General features: G+C 40.6%; 1 protein-coding gene across 4 annotated transcripts in view; it reads left to right on the top strand.

Moving 5' to 3' along the window:
* Positions 1–24,565, top strand: part of ERG (ETS transcription factor ERG) — a 189,493-nt gene that overhangs the window by 53,845 nt on the left and 111,083 nt on the right. For 2 of the 4 annotated variants that reach the window (XM_069472289.1, XM_069472290.1), the window contains exon 1: positions 21,894–22,008. The exons of 1 other annotated variant lie outside the window; for it this stretch is intronic. In XM_069472289.1, coding sequence (XP_069328390.1) covers positions 21,991–22,008 — 18 coding nt within the window. In that variant the 5' untranslated portion in view covers positions 21,894–21,990. Of the gene's footprint in view, positions 1–21,866; positions 22,009–24,565 lie in introns of those variants that run through there. One more of the 4 variants, XM_069472291.1, reaches the window with a different exon arrangement.

The following is a 24,565-nucleotide window of genomic DNA, read 5'->3' on the forward strand; positions in this document are numbered from 1 at the left end:
TGTCTAGCTTGGGTTAGGTCTCAGGGCTTCCAAAGAAAGCTTTGATTTGTAAATGGTTGGGTTGAATGGTGCCTTCCAAAATATATCTTTTAGAGGCATGAACTAACAAAATAAATGAAAGAAAATTGGATTAATTTTAATAATTCTGCTGCTTTGATTCCAAATCCTTGAACACCTACAAAAACAAAGTGTCTCTTAAAGTGCAGCCTTGCCTTTGGATGCTGGGACTCTGTTTCTGTTTATGAGCGGGAGGAGCCAGACATGTGTTTTGAAGTGGACGGAGGCGTCCAGCGGAGAGTGGAGGTACCTGAGAGGCCCTTTCAGGGTACCGGTGGGTGATCGCTGGGCTTCTTGGAGCTTTCAGAGTGAATTCCTTTCAAATTATGTTTTTGAAACTGAATCCAGGTCTTTTCTGTTATTGATTGTTTTCATATGAAATAACACTGAAATCCAGTAGCAAATTGGGCGAGCTGTAGATGAGCATTCCACATGGGTAGGTAGGGTTTTCCTGAGAATGGCAGTAATGAAGGGGTGAGATTCAGGTAAGAGCATTAATCAGGGCCGGAGGCTCAGAGAAGTTGCTCAGGACGACCACCAGCTTCTGGGTCGGAGAGATGATTTTCTGAGCTTGTGTAAAGAACTTAGCTTGTTTAAGCCTCAGTCTCTTCATCTTTGAAACGGGAAGAAGTTCACCTCATCCATAGGGTTGTGGTGAGAATTAACTCAGATGATTAATGCACATGAAGTGTGTACTGTGATCCCTGGCATCTGATAACTTGGTAGTGGTTATCATTATTGTAATCAACACCACTCTCTACATAAATAGAAAGGATAAGAGGCTTCCTTAAAAATTTTTTTTCTGAATATTTTTGGGGAGAATATTTTTCTGAATATTTTTAGTGACAGATACTCATTAGAATATTTGTTACAAACGTGGACTCTATGTTTTATAAGATATTTTGACAAGAATGCTATTTTCTGGATTCTACAAAATGCACAGGGATAGCATGATGGATCGTTTATTTGCAATAGGCAACCAATTATCTGACAGTTCATTTTTAAAAATCTGATACTCAGGCAGGGGCTACTTAGAAAACATGAGCGGGATATAAATATCACCCACATTATTTTTAGCTGCCCTTCCTGCTACCTTAGTGTGATTTTTAAGAATTATAGGGCTTACTGCAGGGGCACACCTGGAAATGTGTGATCTAATGACATTTAATAAAATGATTTTGAGTGGAAAACTGGCCTCATCTGGACACAAAACCTCCTTTGACAAACCATTTTTTAGAGCCAAGTTGCTCTAAATAGCTGCCCTGGTCTACATGGAGCAACATGTTTCTTCCTCAAATGTGTTTTATGTCCAAAAGCAATAGTTGACTAGAGCTTATACTTTCTTTCTGGCTGTTGTTTTTTTTCCATCATATAGTATCTAAATAGATTGTCAGAACAACATTGTTAAGATACCTATGAAAATTCACATGAGAATAACAGCTCTGTCTTTGGGATTGGCTTGAAAAATACTGACATAAGCAGGAATTTTCTTTTTCCTTTTGTCTAGTCTGAAATTGATTTATGAAACAGGCCTACATTGAACTTGATAACTACCTTGGAGATACTATGAACTAAACTTTTATATTGAAAATTGAAGCTACATATAGATAATTGCTTGCTAAAGTGAAATATTTTGATATGTTTGATCTACACTGTAAACTGATGATTTAAAAATAGTTGGAGTGTTTTAACTTCACTAGTAGAGCAGTTATGGTAAAATTTATCTTATAACTTTCAAATAGCTTTTACTGATTGTAAATTTACACAATCATTTGTCATATTGCAAATAAGAGAATACAGTTGATGTATGGATTTTTAATTTATGAAATTCTCTTCTTGCAATACCAATATAATCCATCTTTTCAAATGTTAGTAAATCAAGACAAAAACCTTTTATTAGTAAATTTATAGATACAATAAGAAAAAGGAACCAAAAATACATATTTTGTAAAGACCATTTTTTCAGAAGTAAATCTTTCCTTACATTTAAGAAAAAGAAAAAATCTTATTTTATATCTTTTGATTTAATTAAGTAAATTTTGCTAAAACTTATATATGAAACAGCCAACACTTATACCACTTCTTAAAAGCAATTTTCCCCTGGCAACTTATTTATAGGAAGGGGACCACAAATTATGAAAAATTATTGATGCTACTTTAGCTTTAGATTAAAACAATTCTTTCTATAATAGATTCTCTATTTTCATAGGATACAATTTGTAGTTATTGTACATAATGTCAATTATAACCCTTCATACTGAGAACTGTAGCCGATGGGAGGAATGATTATCCCATTTACTGAGAGATATCTTAATTTCACTCACATCATGTTTTTAATATTCGAACCGTAAATTGCAAATCTTTGATGAAGAACATCGGAAATAAGGGTGCCTGGATCTGCAAATGTGCCCCAAGACACTCTCCAACGCTTATCAAACCCATGGTGATCACAACCACCAGGTCAAGTTCATTCCAGTGGTATTTCAAGTTGCCCAGTTCCTGCCTGCTCAGAGGAGCTTTGTCATCATTGTGTCTAAGTCAGGCTGCAAATTCTTGAAATATTCTTTAAGTTGTTTTCTATTTTATCTTAAGTTTCCCAGATTCAAAACCTGAATTTTTTTTGGTGGGGGGAGCAAATTCAATGAACTCCACTGGTATCATGCTCCTCTCTCATTTCATTCACGCTGTGATGTGCCGTGTTGCGTTTATATGGAATATTTATACCTTTCTGAATATTGTTTCTTACACAATAAATTTCTGCATATTGTTCTTAAAATAAGTTTTATGCTCTGTCTCTTTGTTTCCTTTTATGAGCTGCTTTTGTCCTAGAGTATCCCCCCTTCTTTTGGAGGTGGCATCACATAGTGTTTTAGGATGTGAAATATGGAGTTAGAAAAACTCTGGTCTGAAGTCCTTCTGGTTACTTGCATGACTGTGGGGAAGAGGTTGCTGAACTTCCCTGTGCCCCTACCTTTAGCTGTACAATTTAGTTCATGATGGCCGTTCCTAGGGAGGTTTTGTGATGACTGGCTCACGACCTGGCTCCATTTACAGTAGCTGCACTTTGAACTGCTGAATGTTGTTTAAGAAAACATGGGGAACTGTACTGGCTGGTCTCACTTTAAGTTTGTGTCCACAAACCTCCGATGGGCATTCACCGAAGCCTGGAAAGCCTCCTGCTCCACGCTGGGCCGTAGGCTGCCTCTTCTTTCTCTGCCGGGCTGCGAGGTGGTGGGTGTTCTCAAGGCTCTCCTTGCATTTCACCTTTTCTTTGTTACCTGCACTCACCTCTCCCTCCTAAGAAATGGGATCCCATCACATGGCTTAAAAGCCATCCCTATACTGATGATGCCCAGTCTTGCATCCCTGTTTGTAACCAGCTCCTGGCTGATATCTCAACGTGCCTATCTACGAGCACCTCGGACTTAAAGTACAAATCCTGAGCTGCCCTCCCCAGTCTCATAGTCTCCAAGTCCCCTCCTTCTCCGTCAAGTGGAAACGCTGTCTTCCCAGTTGTTAGAGCCATAGCATTAAACCACCACCACAAACCACAGATCATCTCCCATTCTTCTTTTCCTTCCTGTCTACCTCCGATCTGTCACCAGCCCCGTCAGCTCTTTCCCAGCAGCTCCCGGCCCATCAAGCTCACCCGGGTGATGCATTAGCCCCTGAGCTGCGTTTCCCCAGCTTTCCTCGTGCTGGAAAGGGGGACAAACCTTCCCTGTACACGGTAGCTGGAGAACGTTTAGAACATGTCATGGAGATTAGACAATCCCTAGTGTTTGTCACACTGGGGCTACGTTCAAACTCCTCCAGTGTTACCTGGCTCTGGCCCACCTTGTGGACGCATATGAAAATGCTGAGCCTTGGCTCGGGTCACTGCAGCATTGTGTCTGCCCCTCTCATGTCCCCAGGCTTATGTGTGGCTCAAGAATACCTAAGGACCTAGTGCTCAGGGCCATCTGAAGATGGCTAGGTCGTATTTCTTGTGCAGGTTTAACTGGATGCCACCTTCTCAGTAAGGGCCACTTCTCCGTGAGGGCCACCCCCTCCAGCTGCTGCGCACCCCGCAGGGGGTGGTGAAGGTCTTGAGAAGAACTCGTGATGCTTCATAGCACCTCTCTCCTCTCCTTCGCACCCAGAAAACATGAACGGATAAGTTACTGCAAGGCAAGGCTAGCTCTTCTCCCACATGCCACCCGGCTGCTTCTAAAAGTATTCCACGTGTGAAAAGTTTTGGTCTGCTAACCTCAGGACACAAGTAGCCCTGAAAGGTCTTTCGTTTGTTTTGTTTTTGTTTTGGGGGAAGGGGAGTTATGCAAAGAGTATTGAATACCAAATGCTTTCCGTGACCTGACCTGAGTTTCCTTTATTTGGAAGCTAATCACATGGCAAAGTGCTTCTCGTTTGCTCCTTCCTCCCTGCGTCTTTCGGTGCATGTAGCCGAAAGACGGTATTTAACTGAGAGAGTAAGAGAATGCATTCCTAGCACCTAGTATCTCAGGGTGATGCACACCTTTTAACTAATTTTTAAAAAAATTTAAGACAACGTATATGTGCCTGACCAGTAAACGTGTGCCGTCATTAGTTATAGCACAGGAGCAACCCCATTTATGCCCTTCCTAATTCTCACCCCTCCTTTCCTCTAAAGAAGGAAATTATTTTCATTTTTATGCCCATTGCTTCTTTCCTGTTCCTCCTAGTTTTCTCATCTGAACGTGCATCACTGGTCACTGCAGTTGAGCGTGGCTTCCCTTTGATCTTGGTATAAATGGAGTCATACGGTGTGTTCCTTTGTGCTGAGCCTTTCCCCCTCAAGGTGACGTTCAAGAGAGCCATCCATCATCTTGTGTAGCAGCATTTTCTTTATCTTTGTTGCCTCAGAGTGTGGCAGTGTGTGATATACCACAACGCATTGACGCACTGCGCTATTGAAAGGCACTTGGGTGTTTCTGGTATTTGGCGACGACAGATCTCACTGCTGGGGACACTCCTGTGGCTGCCTTTTGGTGCACGTAGGCACATGTTTCTGTCATGCGTATATTAAAGAGTGGAATCGTATAGTCTTTAATGACAGCAGAGGTGCCGACTTCCTTCGTTTACTTCTCCAATCCACTCTCCACCCTGCTCTGCCCTGCTTCTTGCCCTGGGAGTTTGGCTTCTGTGGGCTGCATCAGATGGGCTCTCCTGTCCTCTCTGTCTTCTCCCGGGTTCAGCTAAGGAGAGGGCAGGAGGAGAGAGAGCACAGCGATCTGTTCCTCTGCTTTCCCCCTTTGGTCGGTTGACCGTGGCTTTTACCCTGTAGGGAAAGCCACAGCTCCTGTTGTTTATCCTGTGGGTAGTTACGGGTAGTTACAGCAACAGCTGCATAACTGCTTCCCCCTCCGCCTTTAGGCCTGAGGGTGGGACAGCCCCGGGGACTTCATCACCCTTTTGTTTTTACTACATTCTGCCTTCACCATTCTAAGTCCTTCTATTAACTTCTCTCAGTGACCTCCTGGAATATTCCGTCTGCTTCCCATCAGTACCCTGACCGATACACAAGGACATCATCCAAACTCCAGCTGTGTGTTAAAGTTTTTGTTGCTCCACATCTTCATCAAAAACTGTTGTCAGTCTTCGTTTTAGACACTGGGATGTACATGCAGTGTTATCTCACAATGGCTCTAATTTGCATTCCCTGGGTTACTACGGAAGTGGAAGACCTCTGCATATCTTTAATGGGCATTTGCAGATCCTCTTTTATGACTTCCTGTGCAAGTTTCTTCCCTGTTTTTCTACTGGGTCATGTGTCTTCTTATTGCTTTATAACGGCTCTTTACATATTCTGGATATGAATACTAGGTTAGATGTGCTAAAAATATCATTTCCACTCCATGGCTTGCCTTTTTATTCTCTTCATGGTGTCTTTTGAAGAAAAAAACTTCTCATTTTTTTTCTTAATCTTAATGTGGTTCAAGTTATTGGTTTGTAGTTAATGTTTTGGGGCCTTGTTTACAAAACTTCCCCCATTCCAAAATCTTAAACACATCCTTCTTTATTATATTCCAGAGACTGTGTAGTTCTTGCCAGTCATATTCAGATCTGCAGTTTACCCGGTACTGACTTTTATGAAGTGTGAGTTACTTGTCAAGCTTCTGTTTTGCGTGTGGATGTCCCATTTCCCAGGACCAATAACTAATGATTTCCTCCTTTATTAACTGCACTGCACCTTTGTCAGAAATCAAGTGTGTCCATATATGTGTGATCCATTTCTGGGCTTTCTTTTCCTTTCCATTGTTTTATTTATTTATACCTGTATGGATACCGATAAAGTATTCATTGCTGTGCCTTTCTGATAATGTTTAGTAGAGCAAGTTGTCCTGCCTTATACTTCAAGAGCATCTTTTCTAGAGTCTGTGCATTTTGACCCACATGACAAATTTTAGAATCTATTTGTCAAGTTCCACAAAAATCCCATTATAATTTTGATTGAATCTACGTTGAATCATTGGTCAATCTGAAGAAAATTGGAATCTTTACAGTATGAAGTCTTTCGATCCATGTATATGTTATATCTATCCATTTATTTAGATCTTCTTACAATAATATTTTGTAGTTTTCAGTATAATAGTCCCGTACATCTTATATTAGAGTTATTCCCATATTGTAAGGTATTTCTGATGCTGATGATAATAGTATCACTAAAAATTTTATTTTTATTGATGCTGAGACATAGATAAAATTGAATTTTCGTTTTTTTGAGTCAAAGTCTCACCATGTTGCCTGGGCTAGAGTGCCGTGGTATCAACCTAGCTCACAGCAGCCTTGAACTCCTGAGCTCATGTAATCCTCCTGCCTCAGCCTCTCGAGTAGCTGGGACTTCAGATGTGTGCCACCACACCTGGCTAAGTTTTTCTTTTTTTTTTTTTTTTCAGTAGAGACAGGGTCTCGCTTTTGCTCAGGTTGGTCTTGAACTCCTGAGTTGAAGCGATTCTCCTGCCTTCTCCTTCCAGAGTGCTAGGATTACAGGCATGAGCCACTATGCCTGGTCTAAAATTGAATTTTCTATATTGACTTTGTATCTAACAAACTTCCGAAACTCATTCATTAATTCTAATGATTTATTTGTAAATTCTCTTGTAATTTCTTCATAAAAGGCAATATCATCTGCAAGTAAAATTTTATTAATAATTTATTTTTCTCGATCCCTTGACATTTCATTTTATTTTCTTGCCTTATGTACTAATGAGGACCCCCAGTATAATTTGTGACAAATGTGGTAATGAGTGGGCCTTTTTTGTCTTTTCACCCAACTTCAAAGGATTAAATTTTAATGTTTTGCATCAAAGTGTGTGGTTTACTCTAGGTTTTGATAGATGCCCTTTATCAATTTGTGGGATTCATAAAGTTCTCTTTTATTTCTAATTTACTGAGAATTTTTATCATGAATATTTATTTTATCAAATAAATTTTTCCTCTTTTGTTTAAAGTTATCATATGAATTTTCTTCTTTACAATGTAAATTTGATTATTTACATTGATTGAAACAACCTTTCGTTCTTGGAATAAATCCAACTTGTTTACAGTATATATTATTCTGCTTTATATACTGTTGGATTTGTTTTTCTAGCATCTTATTTAGGATTTTTGCATCTGTGTTTATATGTGAGATCAGGCTATAATTTTCCTTTTTTCATAATGTCCTAGTTACATTTTGATATCAAGCTTTTTTCTTCTTTTGTTCTCTGGAAACCTTTGTGTATGCCTGACATCCATTTTTCTTTAAATGTATGTTAGAATTTGCTGATAAATCAATCTGAACGTGGAATTTTCTCTCTCTCTCTCTCTCTCTTTTTTTTTTTCCTGGAGTTTTTTTTTAAGGAGGTTTGAGATTATTCATTCATAGTTGAAAGAGTTCAAATTTTGTATTTCTTCCTTTGAGAGTTTTGGTAGATTATCTTTTCCAAGGATTTTATCTGTTTCAGCTAAATTTTCACATTTATTGGTAGGAAATTATTGTAATGTGCTGTTATCCTTCTAAGTCTACAGCATCTGTAAAAATGGTGCCCTTTTCATTCTTGACTTTGGTTATTTTAAGCTCCTCTTTTTTCTCTTTAATTATAATCACCAGGAGTTTATAAATAACTAATCTTTTCAAAGAACCAGATTTGGCTTCGTTAATCTTTTCCACCATATGCTCATTTTCTATTTTATTAATTTTGTTCTTATCTTTGTTATTTTCCTTTTTCTTTCTTTGGGTTTTTCTAACTTCTTGAGATGGATGTCTTTGCCTCGTTCCCATGGGAGATCACTCACGGGAACAGCGGTGTTACCATGTACCCCACCTCATAGTTACTCTTCCTTTTTATCTGCAGAACCAACCCTAGTTCCAGAGTTCCAGTTAGTGTTAGTGTAGACACGAGCCCTACAGCCATCTCCTTATGCAGCACTATAAACACGCTCTGGTCAGAAGCATTTTACGCCATGTCCTTTGAATTATTCTTGTGAATCCTCACTGCCCACGTGAACCAACAACAAATATTTGTCTGTAGATGTCAAGATTTTTCCTCATATTGACATATTTCTCAGAATAACCTTACTTATAGTTTCTGTGCTCCCTTCATGATGAACCAAATCCTTTACCCAAATTTTTTAAAATTTATTATTCCTGAAAGATTTTGCCACCTTTCCCTTACAGTCTGAATATGGCCTATTTTGGGGGACTCGACTCAACTTTCATTTTCCCCAGGAGTCTTTTAATAAGTCTCACATATTATTTTACTAACAGTATATTTAATAAAGTAGATGCTCAATAAATATTTCTCATATAAATGAATAAACCTCAACCTATTTCTAGCTATATTAATATGTATTTATGTATTCTATAAAGTCTAATTGGTAGACTACTATATATTTTTATTAATATATTTAAATTTTCTTGGCATTTTAATATTTCTATATTAGAATATTATTTAAAGTTTTTTTTCTGATTACAAAAGTAACACATACGTGCTATATCCCAGCTTTTCTCAAATGTTTGACTTAAAAGAGGCAGCTACCCTATGATTCTGTCCTTGAAACTGTATGCTAATATACATATGTGATAATTTTTAAAAACGCATTATCCTGTGAACATTTTCTATGCAGTGAGTTTAGATCTATTTCATTCTTCTTAATACTGTGTAGTATATTTATCCAGTCTCTGATTGATAGACATGCAGCTTATTCTTATTTTTCACCATTACTAAACAGTGCAATAGTGAACATTCTTGTTCCTGTATCTTTGCCTATTTGAATATTTCTAAAAGTTGGATTTCTAGAAGAGAAATTGCTGAGTCAAGAGATAAATTACTATATTCCCAATATGCATGAATGAGAGTGTCTTTCCCTTACTGTCTTGCCAGTGCTGCAAAACATTAAACTTCGCTTATTTTTGTCATCTGGATAGGCTCAAACTGTTGTGTTGTGGTTTCCTTATTTTTATTTTCTTTAACTTATTTTCACATTTATTGGATGGTGTATAGATCGTAAGCTCTTGTGATGGTGCTGTGTGCTCAGCCAGGTTATTTTACGTCCTGATAACTGGGGGGGCCAACCACACTCCCGGACAGGCAACAGCTGTTTGCTTAGGTAGTGTTTTCTGGGTCAGTGAGTCTCATCTGGCCCTACACTTTCCAACTGGGTGACAGTCTGTCTCATACACGCACATACATACACACACACACACACACACACACACAAATACACAATTATATTGTGAAGCTGATCAAAGTGAATCACTCTATTCCAGTGGTTTCCAACCGGGGCAATTTTTGCCTCTACCCTCAGGGCCATTTGGCAATGTCTGAAACAGTTTGGGTTGTCATAACAGGGAGTGGAGGTGCTACTGGCACCTAGTGCTGGCCAACATCCTACAATGCACAGGGCAGCCCCCCACAACAAAGAATTATCCAGCCCAAAATGTTGATAGTTGATAGAGGATGAGAAACCCTGCTGTCTATTCCAAGTGACATTTCAGTGCTTTCATGGATTTGTTCTGTAAGAGCAGTAGCAGTTGGCATCAATTTTGAGGTATATATTGATATTTGTTCTCACAAATTGGGATGTGTCAAAACGATTGATTAAAAAGCATTGTGATGAATTTTGATAGGCAGCATTATTTTTTTCCTAGTGATACATTAAATCACAGCATGCTTTACATTTTACCATCCACAGTCTTAGATTTGAAGAAATACGATAATATGATTGTATCTTTTTGCCTCTGCCTATGTATAAATCTAATTTCAGTGTAAGAATAGAAAGTTCCATGTGTAGCATGACAGTGTAATTGCTGTATTTGTGAGCGTTAAAACCAACCAGTGTCTAGCCTCGCATCTATGGGCATTCTACCTTGTGCTTGCTCTAAGGCAAAAAATAATATTCAGTGTCTGAAACAGTTTTGTATTTGATTTTATGTTAAAGTAGTTCATCTTGGATTTAGTAAATAGATAAAAATATTGATAAAGTGTTCAAATTTAGTGCAGAGTGATTGATTTCTTCATCTGGGAGGTTATGAATCATTCCTGTATCTATTGTTTTTCTCCTTCACTTAAATCCATTACCTTTAAATTCAGGAACATGATTGAAAATTAAAGGGCTTTCAATGTTAGTAAAACATTTGTGGGGTTGCTGGATCCTTCAGCCTAAACCTTCTGTTTTCTTACATGTACAAGCAGTCTAATAGTCCAAGGAATGCCGTACCTACTGAGTTTTGGGAAAAGGTCATGACAGGAATATCTCCTTTTCAGATCTTGGTTTGTTAAAGGTGACGATCACCTAAGCTAAAGCGTATTCAGATGACAGCAGCACAGCTCAGTGGAGTAGGCTTTTATTCCTGGCTCTTATCGGAGAAAATCTGTAACTGGTCAGAGGGAAATGGATCTCCATGCACCCTGTCCATTCTTTTTTTGCATTTGTAAGTGAGAAAAAAATTAGGTGGCAAAAAGGTGGCAGTTTTGAGTTATTAAGAATGATCTGGATTAGCCTCAACTTCCATGGGTCACTACGAGGTAGCCGCTGATATTTCACATCTGTTTTTGGTTTGCGGTAACCGACAAAGCAGCACAATGAATGTATAGCCCCATTGTTAACGGTCGCCCAGCTCTTCTAAAGACAAAGAGCTCCCCACACCAAAGGTACAGACATACTTTTCACTCCAATTTACAGATTAGGCAAAACCTCGTGGGTTAAGGGTCACTAAAGGCAGTTGAAAAATTTCTTTGTGAACTTCCCAGTTTTCTGGTTGTTAAAGAAAATAATAAAATAAAAAGAGCTCCCCAGTGCAAGAATTCTATAAAACAGAGAGTGACGCGTGAGACACATTAATGCTTTCCATTCCCGATGCAAAGCTCTAAACAGCTTTAAGTAATTCAGAATCCAATGTCTCAAATCCTCGCTCTGTCTGGGAGGTGAGATTTGGGTGCCCTAGCTATCTGGGATCAGAGCAGCAATACTTCGTCTATAAGAATTCAACATGTGAGTTTAAAAACAATAATTTGGCTTCTTTAAAGAAGCTTCACAGATATTTGGGGAGAATACCACTCAGGACTGCAGTTTTTCTCCCTCCCGCTCTCCTTGGGGAAGCAGCCCAGGGGAGCGTGGTTCTCAGAAGCCAGAGCCCCGGCGTGTACCTGTGCACGCTGCCTGCGCCCACAGCGAAGCCCTCCTGCAGTGGTCAGCGGGGCCACCATGCCGCCTTCCAGATGGCTCTCATTACCGTCAAAATTGACCGAGGGAAGCCCCCAGGGCGTCCTGGAAGCCTCAGAGACCATGCTAGGGACAGAGCGCCTGATTTCCAGGAGCTAATGTTTCAGAGAAAATACTAGCAGCACCTTCCAAACACTAGGGCTTTTCTTTTTAGTGACTCAGGGTAATGGATCCTCCTCCTCTCCCTCTGCTTCTCATTGACCACCCCCAGTTCTGCGCGAGTCGCGGAGAGGGAAGCTGACGTGTTCCCACGTCTCTTCGGGGAAGTAATCTGAGCTTGATGGGCAGCGATGTTGCTAGAGAGTGGGAACAGGGTACCACACGGAGCCTGGGGAGCTGCTGGTGTTGGGCACGGGCTGGGGACCAAAGTCAGGGGCGGAGCTGTAGGGTCTATGCCACCCCGAGGCACAGGCATGTCTGATGAGCCCAGGCAGGGGCAGGGTAGAGGAGGAGAGGGAAGAACTGTTGATTTCACTTCTTATGTCCTTTCTCTTGGGTCAAAGTGCTTTGTCATTTTGGCATATTTTTCTTTTTATCTAAGTTTTCATTTGGATGAAGGCGGCGTCTCCTCTTTCCTGTGCCCTTGGTGACTGAGACGATGCTCAACCTATGGTTGATGCCAATCAGGATTTGATGAATGGGTGAAGGATCACACAGAAAGAGTATTTTCTGCTATAAATTTTCTGCTCTAATAATGTTGCAAAAGTCTCTTTTTGAGTAAGAAATATTCTGATGGCATTCCAATGACTGATCACTTCAGAACCAATCACTCCAAAGCTTAGTGGCATAAAGCCACAGGGATCATTTTACTATTTGTTGTCCCTCATGGGTCTGGGGTTGCCTGGGCTGGGAAGAGCATTCTTTGCTCAGAGTCTCTCGCACGGTTGCCGGTCAGGGGGCAGCTGGGGCTGGAGTGATCGTAAAGGTTTCTTCACTTGCACCTCTGGGGCTGGTGCTGGCTGCCGGCTGCGCTAAGGGCTGTGTACCCATGGTGGCCTGCCGCTGCGGCTGGGCTTTCTCCCAGTAGGGGGCTGAGGTTTAAGAGTGGCTTTCTCAGGAAAAGGTGGCAGCTGTATCACCTCTGAGGCAGCCTTGGAAGCTGCGTAGCTGAACTCTGCCGTGGTCACAGGCCCACCCAGGTTCGAGGAGTGGGAAATGCGCCCCACCTTTCGATGGGGGCAGAGTCAGTGTCCCTTTGTGGAAGGCCATGTGCGAGGGGGCATCTTATTGGGCCATCTTGGGAAATACAGTTGCCATGGTGATGTGGCAAGTGTCTAGAAATGCAATGGATCTGCCATTTTGATGGTTTCTAATAAGCGCGTGTGAAACCAACCCAGTTGCTCATTCACCCATTTATGCATTCATTTGTTCATTCACTCAGCATCTTTTTAACTGAATGTCCGCTTTTTGCCAGGCACTGTTAGGTCTGTTGCGGTGGAAATCCCATAAGACGTAGAGTTGGAAGGCCTCCTAGAGACCAGTTTGCCTTCTCCATGTCCCAGTGCCTCAAGCTGGGAGAATTTTTTTTAAAAAGCCACCTCCACGGTTACCCGGGGCACGTACAGGACACTTGGGGGAGGAGGCGGCGGACTGTTGGGAGAAGGGGGTGGGCCCCACTCTCTGTCTCATCTATTTATCTGTCATCTAATTAGTATGTGTGTGCACATGTGTGTGTGTGTGTGTGTGTGTGTGCATGTGTGTGGTGGGGGGCCATGGGTGGCTAACAGCTTAAGCCCCAGCTACCATCTTAACTTTAAGTGACAATCTTCCCGGAGATTGGTCAGCAGGCCTCTGAAAACAGACAGAGCCACCGATGCTGAGCACATTCTGTTCAGAAGTGAGGAAAGGGATGGCGGTTTGGCCACGGTTGGCCAGGTGAACCGTGGCTGGGCCCATCCCAAGGATCCTCTCACTACCACTGGGAGTACCTCACCCATCGTCAGCGAGTCCCAAGTTCAAGTCAAATGCTGGGCCCTTGAGGGGCCTCTCCTGGACTAGCCACTGACACTGCCAGTACTGCCTTTCTCTGGTCCCCCTGGGCTGTGTGGCGTGCTTCATTCATTCACTCGTTTGCTGAGTGCCATCACTGTGTCAGCACTGGGGCTCCAGGGGGGTTGCTGCTCCTGGTCTGCAGGGAATGGGGAGGGTAGCAGAGAGGGGGTGCCCAATGCATGCTAATTCCTCCTTTGAACCAATCCACAAAGTTCCTAATTGATTTAAAATGGAAAATTGGCGCAAACGAATTAAATGACTCCTTGGAGTCACTGAGCAGGGGGGGATGAAGCCAAGGCCTCTGTGGTCAGATGCTGCACTGGGCTCTTCCTTTCAGAGCAGCATTGCGAGTGTACCCTCCTCTAGCACGTTCTGTCGACCACTCTTGCCAAAATAGAGGTTAGCTCTGCATTCATGTTCCTCGGCTTCTACTAAGCCAGCTAACAGTTAGCAGTTAGCATTGTGGTGCTGGCAGTGCCGAGCCCAGGGTCGCTTTTCTCTTCTGCCAATGTCCTTTGTCTGCAGTTGTGTCCTAGTGAAACCGGGCCAGGGATCCACTGCTGTTAGGGCGCCCAGGCCTCGTCCATCCACTCTGTGATGCACAAGCCACGTTTGTTTCCCTTTAAAAATAGCAGACTAACAGATGAAACACTGCCTTAATTATCCTTCTGTGGAGCACATGGAAAACGAGCCTCTCTGCTCTACTGGCAGAGGGAGAGGAAAATATATCGCAAACCGCAGTCACTGGAGCCTCTTCAGATGTGGGTCAGGGCTTTACCCACACGCAGCCCCGCCCCGGACAGCCGTGAACACAAACAAACATCTCTCACCCATTGACCTCACGATTCCTTGGTATATGAACCAAAGTGGAAGGGGAAAAAAAGGAAATACTGCAGATATTTTTAAGTACAAGTGAAGACAGAAAGGGGAAAGTTGCAAAATTGGTTATATTTTTGCAAACATTGCCAATGTGCTGCATTTTGCTTAAGTGTTGGGCATCTTGATGACTTAAACGTCAGTGTAATTGTGTAATAAGACAATTTTCAGGAAAACTTCTATATTTAGTTTTTTTTCATATTTAGTTTTAAAGCTTACTTTATTTCATATATGTATATAAATGACATTTTTATAAGTGATACATTATAAGCATATCCCAAAGTACTACACTTTTTTTTTTTTTAAAGAAAGAAAGATAGCACAAAGTATCTTTCACATCTAACATATCATAGTATAATCCATGTTCCTCCTATGACATGAATTCTGGAGAGGACCTGCTAATATCTGCGTTTAGGCAAGGTCCTAGCCTTGAGATCAGTATTGTGTACAGAGAAAAACTAATGAACTTTAATTGACCTAATGTGATACAACTTACATTGGGAACACATTGAACCATATAAAATTATTGTGCAGTAGAATATTTCTCAGGGTTCAAAATTATTAATAGTGGTGTAGAACCATCATAAAACTTCCACGGTCAAATCTCACCCTCCAGAAATCATGCCTTTGGTCTTATGTGCAGATCTGTGTAATTCACCTTTGATCTCAAAACGTATGTATTTCTTTATGTTCTGTTATAATGAACAATTTAAATTTTTCAAAAAATATATACATTATAAGTATTGGTATTCATAAGTATTCATTAATTTTAATGAATAAAAATGAGACAGCTTTGTAAGGTAATAATATCAGTTCAAGGAATGTAAAGTCAAGAGTTAGACATACCCGAATTCTCTCTAAGGGCCTTTTAAAGGGACATTTAGCACCCTCTAGTGACAACAGTTCAAGCAGTTCAAAGGGACATTGGCTGCAAGGTTCATGTCTGGTTTCTAGCTAGCAAATAAACAATGCAGTGTAGTTCTTTGGGCAGTAGGTGGTTGCTTCCTAAAATTCTTGTGGCAAGATTATTTTTGTAGCTGTAAATAAAGGATAGAATAATGTCCACTAAGCAACTGCACAGTGGGAAAACCCTGATTTTTGTTCTTACTGTTGCCAATACATCCAGAAAGAACATTTCCTATGTTCCCTTAACATTGTAGCCTTTCCCCAGACGTGTGCTGAGATCTGTGTTGGCATCAGATGACAGCAGCAAATGAACTGACATCATAGTTTCAGTTCAATTCAGTGCATTTAACAAGATTAAACAAATTATCATACGGGTGAATTGGAGAAGAACTGGTCTGCCTTCACTTCAGCTGCACCCTCATATCCTCTGCATTACTGTCAGTGGGAGGTGATACAGTGTAGAGAGGGTACCTGGTGGAGGGGACACAATATAGCAGCCACCACACTGAGACAGACTCCCGGTGTTTCATGCACCTGACTCCAAGCATGGGCATAGGGCTTAGTTGAGTCTGCAGGTAGCCTGGTGATACTCTTGTGAATATAAATGAATTTGTGGCCAACATTTTGTGCCTTGGCTTCATTTCTTATTCCATTAGTGATATAAGTAGATTAGCAAATAAATAATGCAATTGAGTGATGTCAAAATAAAGGCCATCTCAATCTAAAACGAAAAGCAGTCTTTAGAAAGCAGCAGGAGCAGTTACTTCATGCAGGCTTCTCTGTAAACTTCCATCAAGTGAGTGATAGTATAGTACAAATTATCTTTCTTTAAGAAGTAATCTGTGTTTTCTTTTACATAATCATTCACAAAGTAATTGCAGACCAAGACAAAAATAAATCATGATGTCCAGTATCTTATTAGTGATGCACACACATTTTTTAAAAAAAAATCATTTAAAATTCTGACTAAGAACCAAAATCTAAGTTAATTTCAACTACCCAAGATAACTTCTCAGGGTGGCCAAGGATGATGACCGAGGGCAGTCCCTGGGACAGGATATTTTGGCTCTGAGTTCGGGGCAGAGGGGCATGCCAGCCTCTATAAGGGATGGTTAGATGTCCCTGTGAGCCTTCAAATTACATGCCCATCGGGCATAGCAAGCTTCATGGTGACCAGTGGCAGTCTGGTGACTATAATGTCTATGCTCAGACGTATCCAGTTATATGAGTAAAGAAATTGAGAATCATTTAGTGATTCATAAATTTTATATAGAAGCATAAATAATTGAAACAGGAAATTTAAACATTGTTTTAAACTAAATTATTTTGTCAGAATAATAACTGTCCTTTTAGGTTGTTTTAAAAACAACAAATAATAAATTGATATATTTAGGGTTCTTTTTAATGGTTTTAATATTCTTGTATTTTTAGAGGTATGTGGAGTTGAGTAAGAACAAAGTTAGCATAAGCTTCAGAATATGTGGGATGCTTATGAAATTGTGTTTATTGAAATCATTGCTCCATTTGAGCCTATGGAAATGAACTGACACGTGCTTCAAAATTAAGGAAATTGCAACTTAGTGTTGAGAAGTTGAGGATTTAGTATGTGATAACAATTTCCTTGGCTTATGTTAGTTCAAATCCACCAAGAGGCTGAAGAGTACATTAACCAGTTAGAGAAGGTGTTGAAACAATAGTTATTTTAATTGTAATTGGATCATTTCTTCATGCGCTGCAAGAAATATGGCACTCCTTCTCTCTCTCTCTCTCTCTCTCACACACACACACACACACACACACTCACACAGTTTGGTCCAGTGGAGCGACACTATAATTACGAAACATGCTTTGAATAGAAAAGTGGTCCTTAACTAGCGTGGAATGGGTGACCTTGAGGGCTGAGAGCGCCTTACGCTGCTGCATATGTTCTCAGGCAAATCCTCCAATTAATACAGGCGGAAAAGTTCCACTGAGTGATGGAGTTTTCCATTGTGGGGGCAGCTCCAGATGCTTGATTCTTATCTACAATTTCAGGCATGTCCCTGGCAAAAATCCTTGGGACATCCTTCTTGCAGGACTCTCATGAATAATCCAAACATTCTGCATTTTAAGATCCATGTGTCATCTTAAGGACAATACACAGCACTTTCGGCCTATTGTTTTGCCTTAAAAAGCCTGCATTTCATGGGTTTGTTCCAGGCTCTGTAGTGTAACATGTGCAGAATTTGAGGAGACTGACCTAGGCTTCCTGAATACCAAGACACCTGGTGACTGGACAGAGCCTGTCATCCTTGTTTCCTAAGTGCCCACCAGAGTTCCTGGTGGAGTAAAGGCTCGTCATTAACATCACCTAAATGGATCAATGTTGCATAGATGATTCCAACCAAACACATGAGCATCTTCTGGGTTTTCTTACTAAAATTAACCAAAAAAGAGCTACTTCATTCTTGCTGTCAGACATTTAAAAAGGAGCATGCATTCTGGTCTGCACACGTAAACGGTTTGGCAACTACAGCTGTCGTGGGCTGCATGTCATACAGAACATGCGTGTATTTTCCAGGTATTTACAAAAACATAGGATATTAAATATTAGCTTACATGTTTTTTACATTAAATTATAATTTATGTTTATTATAAATGTTTTGAAAATACAAAGGAGAAGAGGGAGGAAAAAAAGACAAAAAAAGAAAAGGTTCTCTACTATTAATATTGTAATGTAATGCCTGCTAGTATTTTTAATATGCTTTCTCATTTTTAATGAAGTGGGTCTGTGATATAATTGTCCTTTATACAGTGATTTTTAACTTACCAGGCAGCACATCAGAGCAGTTTTCCATATCACTAAGTGTTCATCTGCTACCTCGTTTTCCTGTAATAGTTTCAATCATGTGAACATCCCATTGTACGGACGTCTGGTCCAGGGATAAATAAATACGTCACGAGGGAATCTTCTGTTGTGTCTTCCCAATATGCGGAGATCAAGAAGCATCTTGTTACCCTCTTTGCTGTATCATACGTCGTTTTGGGAATATATTGCTCTCATCCAAGTGTTCTCAACTCCTGGGTTTCTGCCACAGATTCCACAGAGAGAGAACAAGGATGAGAACTTGTTGAATTTTTAGAAAAAGGAAAGAGATGGTTTTAGGACAAATAAATAATAGTGCTTCTTTTATTGTTACAGTGAATTTACGGTGTATTTATTTTACATTAGTTCCTTCTTTTATGTGGAGCAAAATATGAACAGACTTATGAAGGGTTCTGGTAAATTCATGGGTGATGTGTTCGTGATGGAAACCTACAAAATGGAGATGTGCACTGTAGTTAGAGGGTCTGCTGTCCACAGGGTGGACATACTGGGTCAGTGTGGTGTGTACTATGTCTCAAGGAGGGTGAGAAAGGACAGGCTTACGGCAGGATGGTCCCCAGGTAGAGGCCATCTGCCAGTTTGCCCCTTCACTGGGTTTGCCTGGTGACCTGGAGGGCAGCTTCCGCTAGGGAGAGGCAGCGTCTGGCTGGAAAGGCAGCCTGGGCCTTAGGCTGCTGGGTGGTCTAGGGCTGAGGCCATTTAATAGCACAGACTTGGGGAAGGGGTGAGGAAGGATGAACTGATATCCGTATCTTTAAATAATTTCCCCCAGAATGACTTGTGGGGAATGATTTCTGCAATACAGTATTCTAATGAATAGATATGCCTTATGCTATCAATAGCCAATCAAAGTTTTTGTTAAAAGAAAAAAAAAAAAAACCTTTTGCATTAAATATTCAGAGATTCCCAGGCTTGGATGCTGTGATTCCGTTCTAGACATCAGGAATTATCATCTTTGAAGATGGCAGGAATCCATCATTGTGTTGTTAGGAATGAAGAAGATTTTCCTTTTTAAAACTTTTGTAACAGGGTTTACAACTCATTATCCCTAAAGGGACTTTTTATTAGATCACTTTTTATATTTTATGCGTTTCCAAAATTAGAGACAGTGAAACTGATGGATCAAATCTTCAGGAAAATGATCAAATATAGCATGTGGTTTTCTCTTTGTAAGTATCCAAGAGAAGAAATTATTCTCTAATAAAACAGTATTTTTATTAGTTAAATAATAAAGGGTACATGTGTTGGTGAAATATGAGAGAGAGACAGAGAGAGGCAGGAGAGGGGGAGAGTGAGATGTGCTGAGACACAAGGCAAAGCTAATGATGTAAATTGCCAATAGTTGGAGCAACTGGGCAAAGGATTAGGAGTTGTTTGTATTATCTTATAACTTTTCTGTAGGTTTGAAATTATTTCAAAATAACGAGTCAAAAATCTCACTGTTCACCATTTGATTTGAATTAGGCAAGAAGCAAGGAGTTATGGTCAGATCATCATTGAAGAACGAGGTCCCCGTACAAGGGTTGGTGCTTTCCCGCCGCAGCGAACGCGTAAGGGCTGGGTTAGAAGGCAGGAGGCCTGGGCGAGGTGTGACCGCGCAGAATATTCTTCCATGGCTATTTCGTTAGCAAAGGGAGCATCTTATTTAAAGCTGGTGTTTGGCAAATCCATCACGGAGCACTGCTTACTGGGAGACCGGAGTTAACATTTTAAATTGATGCTTCTTAGGAGAGAACAAAAAAACAAGGAATCTCAGTGGAGCCGAGAGAGCTTTTTTCCCTCAGCTCTCCAGAATTCTAGTGGAAGCTGCCCAGATAAAACAACTGTGTACTTTGAAATTTTAGGGGAAGCAAAATTTTAATCAGCCTGCCATCTTATTCATTGTTCAGAGATGAAAAGAGCGGAAGTCAACACTCCCTCGAAATGTAGGTGCTGAGAACTTGTCAGGTTCTGATTTTCACACGGAGTGAGATTTCTTACGATATATGTCCTCTCTTCCTTTCTCTCTTTTCTTTTCTTTCTTTCTTTCTTTCTTTCTTTCTTTCTTTCTTTCTCTCTCTCTCTCTCTTTTTCCTTCCTTCCTTCTTTCCTTCTCTCTCTCTCTCCCCTCCCTTCTCTTTCCTTTCCTTCTCTTCCTCCTCCTTTTTCTCCATCTCCATTCCTCCCTTTTCTTCTTGCCCTTCTCTTCTTTCCCTCCTCCTCCCCCTCCACCTCCTCTTCCTGTGCTTCCTTCCCTTCTTCCTCCTTGTGTTTCTGTTTTAATGAGAAGGAAAGACAAGCAAGAACAACCTGGGCCAGTGTACAGAACTCTGACCTACAGAGGCCCGAAGTCCAAGTGAAATCAGCTCCCGAACGTCCGCCTCTGAAACCAGCAGTTGCCCGATGACTCCGGATTTGGTCTATTGTGTTCTGTGGCTCCCCTGTCGAGACCACACCTCTTCATGGGCCCAACTTTCGTGTAGCTGGATTCAAAGCAAAATGTTGTTTCTTCCAGAGAACAAGTAATTTCCTGAAAATGAGTAATTAAAGTCCCCGAATCCCCTAAGGAATGTTCAGGCCTGCATTAGTTGTACTTCCTTCGAGTAGCAAACAGAACTGTGACCCTGAACTTATAGCTTGGATTTTAAACACTTAATATGGTCTTCACCTGACATCCCGGACAGCCTAGGGCTCTCGCAGGCCCCGCTGTCTGTAACACTGATGTTTGTCAGAGTGGGACCGGCTCGCTGACATTCTAAAGCATTTGTAGTAGCTTCAGTTATTTGGATTTTAAATAAATATTTGAAAATGAGACTTTGACAGGTTTATGTTTTCCTCTTTATTTTTCTTATTTACTTTGATTCTAGAGTTTTTGCGTTTTCGACTCATTTGTTGTGGAGCAAATAAAATTGCATTTATTTGAAAGGAGGAAAATGAAACTGTTCTAGAACACTCATTTGAAATATAGACTAAATATAGGTTGTTAATAAAACCAGTGAGCAAGTGGCCATTATTAAACATGATTATTATTGACATGAAATAAATTCCACCTGCAAAGTTTCCTTTTAGGAGAGGATAGCTCAAGTCCTGCGTCCTAGTCGGCTGCTAATTCCACAGAGAAGCAGGCCGCGGAGGGCTGGCTCCCGGCGGTAGGGTGCCCTCGAGCCTGGGCCCCGAGGTGCTCGCAGCCCATGCAAAGCCACCCAGCGCCTCGCCGCACCTGCATCCTGCCTTGGTCTCCGTGCAGCGTCCCACACCGGTCACACCTGCTGTGGCCGTCACAGTCCCAGGCAATTGATGCCATTTTTTTTTAATTAAAAAAAAAAAAAAAATCTCCTGGCTGCATATCATCAAGAAAAACAACATTGTTTTCAGGGTCTCTTATCTCTCCACTCCCAAATATCCTGTTTCTTCGGGCTGGGCAGCCAGGACCAATAGAAACCTCTTCCTGCCATTGGCTGACTTCATTTCCCAGACTTAGCACAATCTCATCCGCTCTAAACAACCTCATCAAAACTACTTTCTGGTCAGAGAGAAGCAATAATTATTATTAACATTTATTAACGATCAATAAACTTGATTGCATTATGGCCAGCACTATTAAGGTAAGGAAAGGGTTCCTTTTAATTTGACAAAATCTTGTTCTTGTTACTCTTTTCTTTGGTTTCCTTTATCAAGGCAGATAAGTCAGGGTTGGGCAACACCCCCACTGCCACAATAGAGGACAACAAGATTTCCTTTGCACTGCCTAGTAAATTTCCTTTTTCCTACTCCAACCATCCGCAAGGCTTAAAAACTTCAAACTCAGAAAAAAATTGGGTTTTCTAAATTCACTGTTGAGTGCCGTGGATTACTTTTGCAAAGCCTTTTCGGAGCGCTTCTGAATTTTCAGATTCTTGAACTATCCCTAACGGTGCCTGGATGTGTGTCTGAGAAAAGGCAGCAGGCTCGGAGAGGTTGCAAGGCAGGGTAAAGCAAAAGATGGGCTTGTCAATGATGAACTTTTGGAGGTTCTTCAGTGACTCCTTAGCATCAGGGATGCCAGCCAGTCCCCGTGGAAACGCAGAGATGCTCGGCAAGTGGCTATTGGTAATGGGACTTGCAAATATTGACTTGACTTGTGGGACCTCCATGCCAAGAACTAAGAGTCTCATATAACGCAAGCGGTGGTAATTTTAGTTTGTTCTGTTCTGTGTTTATCTTTAATAAAATACCTACTCCTCTGTGCTCTGTGAGTAAGATTTGTTCCTAGTGATGTTGGGTTTGTGGGGATTGGAAAGCAATGGCCTGCTGGTTCTCTGCTCTGGGGTGTTGGGTCTGATGTGTTTTCTTGCAAATGTTTCTAGGAGTTGGCATACAGAGACTAATGTGGAGGTAACTCTGCATAGGTGGAAACCTAAATACGGCCAAATTCCTGGAAATGAACCCAATTTAATGGTAAATGCAAGACAGTGGTATACAGTCTATGAGGTGATGGTCTGTTAAAATATTTTCAAGGCCACCATACCTTGGTGACATTTGTAGAAATGAGAAAAATCAGAAGCAAAAGCTAACACTGAGCAGAGGCAAAAGCAAGCTGTGTTTGTTGCATGCCTTTAGTTTTGCTGCATAAAGGTGAGGAGCGTTTGGTTGTGTTTTTATCAAGGGTTTCAGTTAGTCGGAAAGCTCATGAAATGGAAATTAGCCCAGAATTGGACCAAGGCATTTTCAAAACTCCTCTTTGGTTTGGTATTTTCGTAATTTGAAATGTTTGTATTAGAGGATTTGACGAACATGCCCCATATAAATTGTGTTTCAGAAGTTCTGTTCAGCTTTTTTTTGCTCAAGGTATGTTTTATTTCTCGAGCTGCGTTCAATAGTATTTTAAAAATTCATGTACCAAAGACTTTCACCTCATAGAGATTTTTCTTTTCTTGGCTTCAAGGATTGGAGTCTGCTGAAATATAATATAATAGAAAGGAATTTCAAAATTGGGGGTTTAATGTGCTCCACTTTCAGCTACACAAGTAGAAATTACTTGATTTTTATAACCGAAAATGCTACCCTTTTGTTCTTATGTTCACTCTTATTTATATCAGCATTTCATAACAATTAAATGAAATATTCTTTCTAAATCTTGAGTAGCTTGCATACAATCTTATGTGGTTTTTTTCCTCAAAAAATGGATTGAAAAAGACATTGAAATAACAAGCTATCTTTTAGAAGGTAGGGGACATTTTGCAGACATACTAATGTGTTAAAAAGTTTATATCTATGAAAATATGAAGTTAGTTTTGAAGTTTGAATGTTTTGTGCCTTTCTGAATAAATTTGGGGAAATAGTTTACACTTGTCTAGAATACTATTCTTGGTTTAACATTTTATTACATTGTATTATATGTATGTTGTATATATACCAAGTGAACCTGTAAAATGACTCCAGTGAATTTTTTAAAAATCCTCTGTTAAGAGTCCCTCTTTATAGGTAACTTCCTTTAAGATATGTTTCTGGCAGGTTTCCTGGGTAAAGTAATGAGATGATTTTATAGCCTTGTTTATAGAGTGGAAAAAGGAGGTCCTGAGTTTGATGACTACAGTTTTAATTATGTTAGTGCAAAGCTCAAATTAGCATAGGGAAAATGATGGCTGTCCACTGCAATTAGGAAACAGAACCTCGTACAGACAATGTTCAGTCTCAAATGCATTCTGTTCTTCGTTGTTTCAGTAAATAAACCAATTAGTCCATTAGGTATCAGATGCTCTGAATTTGTTAAGTTGGTACTTCACATCTGAGTGGCATTTTTTTTTTGCATTAATATTTGTGAGATCCTCAGAAACAATATGGAAAGCTAAATATTCTTATCCAGTCTTTGTGATTCTCAACATCATTTTCCCTTGCTAATTTAAAATTGGGAGCAAAATGGTTTGCTTGGAAGAAGTAAGGGAGTTTTAGGGGCTTCTGTGAGAGCGCCCGTATATCTCTAAGGCCCCCTGGAATTTAAGATCAGGCTGAGAGTTCTAATGAAAATGTGGGAGCAGCAAAGCTGGTGTCCTTGTATGCAAACAAGCCTCACATCAGCCTTGGTGCTTCCCCCGGGCGTCTGTGCCATCTGACAATACCGAGAGGTGCCTGGGTGCTCCACACCACCTACCCTGCCTTCCCCACAGAACAGCACGGTGTTTG

This window comes from Eulemur rufifrons, chromosome 7, assembly GCF_041146395.1.
Source record: "Eulemur rufifrons isolate Redbay chromosome 7, OSU_ERuf_1, whole genome shotgun sequence".
Lineage (NCBI taxonomy): Eukaryota > Metazoa > Chordata > Mammalia > Primates > Lemuridae > Eulemur > Eulemur rufifrons.